Source organism: Musca vetustissima, unplaced genomic scaffold, assembly GCF_032173495.1.
Source record: "Musca vetustissima isolate MV318-11 ecotype Yass unplaced genomic scaffold, APGP_CSIRO_Mvet_v1 utg1786, whole genome shotgun sequence".
In the NCBI taxonomy this organism is placed as follows: domain Eukaryota; kingdom Metazoa; phylum Arthropoda; class Insecta; order Diptera; family Muscidae; genus Musca; species Musca vetustissima.
In genome coordinates, this window is record NW_026873028.1 from 138,774 (window position 1) to 142,016 (window position 3,243).

At 36.1% G+C, this 3,243-nt stretch overlaps 1 protein-coding gene across 1 annotated transcript; it reads right to left on the reverse strand.

The window, feature by feature from the left end:
* Nucleotides 1–2,057: 2,057 nt before the first annotated feature.
* Nucleotides 2,058–2,849, reverse strand: LOC133322201 (FGFR1 oncogene partner 2 homolog). The gene has a single exon (XM_061531242.1). It carries the CDS (start codon nt 2,847–2,849, stop codon nt 2,058–2,060), a length of 792 nt encoding a protein of 263 aa, XP_061387226.1.
* Nucleotides 2,850–3,243: the final 394 nt, after the last annotated feature.

The window sequence follows — 3,243 nt, forward strand, 5'->3', positions numbered from 1 at the left end:
TAACGAACTTTTTTTATAGCGAACTATTTATTCGTTCCCAACTTTCACTTTTCATATATTATAATCTGCTTAAAACGAACTTGCTACAAATATATGTAATACTGAACGATGACATTCATCACACAAGTTAAGTTTTACTCTAACGCTGGCAACCTTTAAAAAAATTTCAGCTGTAGAGTTCAATTCATTAAAGACAAGGAGATTGTTGATCAGATCAATACCTCGATATTCGCTTGGCCAAAGCAAATTCAACTTTAACGAATTTAAAAAATACCGTTATTATAGGTAGCATGTCCTATATTTGATATTTCGTATCAAAAGGAGTGGATCGATTTTCCCCACCTTCGAACTTTATTTGAATGTGAAACAAATATTACGATGTGTCAAGTATGGACCAAATCGGACATACCATTCGCCTAATATTAGATTTATAAATATTGAAAATATCACCCTTTGTTGGGGAGGTGCCAGAAGTAGTGGTCCAATGGGTCCCATCTTCGGACTTGATCTAGAATTGGTATAGATAATATATTTTGCACAGGATATTATAAAATTGATTTTCTGCAAAATTTTGACCTTTTTTGCTAAGTTTGAAAAAATGATTACGATGTACATAGTTTGCATGAAATCGGTTACTCCATTCGAGAGTTATCATGCGCACAGACGGATGGACGGACATTTCTAAATTGACTCCAAATTGTTTGGAACGGATTAGGTCCAAAGAAACATGGGATCTAAAACAAAAATTTCGATGAGACACACTTTTGACGTATCAAAGTGCATATACCCTCATTAGACATAAGGCTGAGTGTATAAAAATACCAACTACTAGTATATGCCGAACTAGAAACACATACCTATTCATTAAGTAAAATTCCCACTAAGTTGTGGCAATTTTAAGGCAAAAAGTAGATTACGTTTATCGAAATACAAAATATAAATGCAGAAGAAATTTTTCATTTAATAAATACAAATAATCGTAAACGATCTTTGCAAGTCGCTGCCCAATATGCCTGATGAGCAACTTTACCAACTGTCTTTCATTGTAATTTGGATCATTAAGTTCACCCGAAACAGAAATTATTTCACATTTCCATCTATCATGCATTCTTATCTATTTGTGTGATATAAGAATGTAACGTTGTAACGTTCTCAACTGCTTTCAAATGCGATCGATCGCCTAATGGATCATTGTTACAATGTACATACGCATGTTAATTAATTCTGTACGCGCATATTATAATAATTTTTACTTTAGTTCTTAATTAAAGTTTGAATTAAGATTCCCCTAGTCCATAGGAGACACCGAAGGGTAGATTAGGAAAAAAATCTGAACTTAATTGGCGACAGCCAAGAGAGGTGCCGCCTTCCCTTCTATAATTCGCTTTATACATAGACACACACACGTATTAGTACATACTCTGTCAATATCAATGTTGGTTGCGGGTTGGTTTCTTGATTAAATTAAATAAGTGAATAAATGTGTATTAGTTATATATGGTGACGACGATGAGAGACGGAATATGTTAATGTGGTGAGAGGAGTGTACAAAATGGAAAGTGGCTTAGGTTAGTTGTAGGGGAGAGTGTCGGATGACTCTTTGTTTAAAAAACAACTAGTTTAAGTATAAAAGATTATGTTTAAACATGACTCTGTTATGTTTTCCTTGAATTTACAAGAAAATAGAAAGGGCCGAGCATTCGGATGTTCATAATATAGAAACATAAATATATATTATAACAATTCATTTCATTGTATTAAAGAGTGTTGATTAATCAAAGTTCTATCCGAGAAAAATTATTAATTACTGGACACACAACATCATGTTGCACTGGCAGTGGTCAAGCTATTGGAATTTGAGGGATGAGTTTTTGCAATGGTGTTGGTTGTATTGATTGTTGTGGCTTCTATACCAGCAGAAGCGCTTGGATTGTTATGGTCTATGGTAGTAGTCGTTGCTGACATTTTGTTCTCCTCAGAATTGGAAGCAGTTGCTGGCACTCCAGCAACAGCGGCTGACGCATTTGAGGTCGCATTTACCGAGTCGGTGGCAGGTGTTAAATTATTATTATCGCCCACATCGCCAATTTCGTGAGAATTGAGCAGTGTCCTGTATTTGAGCAGTTCATGGCCACATTCGGCGAAGTTGATCTCGTATCCAGTTGGATGACTGAATTGTTATTTGCATTTTCGATTGAAGCGCCGGACAGGGAGAGCTCGTCGGCTGAATCATCACCACTATAATCTGTTTGCACGCCCTTTTCTTCCAACAAGTGTTCGTTGAAGCGTATAGGTCGACTGAATGTGCCAAATTGTTTGGAGATTTGTAGCAATTCTCGCAGAGCCTTGTTCTCCAAACGCAGCCGTGTTATCAATTCCAAATCACAATCGTCATCTATCGAGGCAGCTCTCTGCATGACCGCAGCCATTTCATTGATTTTTTCCCTCTGCTCGCGTATAATTTTCCAAAGTTTTTCGTTGTAGACCTCCTTGAAATTCAGCTTGCTCTCCAGTACCTTGCTGCTTGTGTGTTCCCGGTACTTCTGCATTATCAAGTCCATTGCTCTTTCATAATCCTCGATACACACCTTCAGTTCACGATTTTCCTTTAGTATTTCAGAACTGTTTGCATTTTGCTGTTGAATGCGATTGACCATTTCCACATTGGTCTTATTGTTGGCAATGCGATTTAGGGAGTCCACCTCGTCTTGGTACTGACGTAAACTTTCCACATAACGGTTGTTACCTTCGGCCTCCACAAGTAAGGCGCTGCTTAGGGCGTCCAATTCTTTTACACGACTCGCCATTCTCTGGGCATCCATAATTAGTTGTCCAACGGTTAAGGCCATATTCTATGTTGTTTATATGCCTCTGTCTTAGTACAAAATCGATATCTCTTTTGGCTAAATATGGTATTGTTATTTTCTTTTCTCTTGTGTTTATGTATTTGATAATTGTACTTTTTCCACAACGTTATAAATGAAATTTCATCAACGGATTAATAATTCTAGAGTTGTGTCCAAGGCAGATTTAATAAGGTAGGCGCATCAGCAATCGATTACAACAAACAACTGCTGTAGAACAATGATATGTCAAAAATATTTTGAAAATAAAAAACCGATTCATGCGATTTGTTTACACAAATTCATTTAGAAAATGTTTTTAAGTGTTTTGTCGAACTTGCTCTTTAAAATTCAGATTTTTTCGTTTATATTTCTTTTTTTGTTTAAAATTACAAGAACA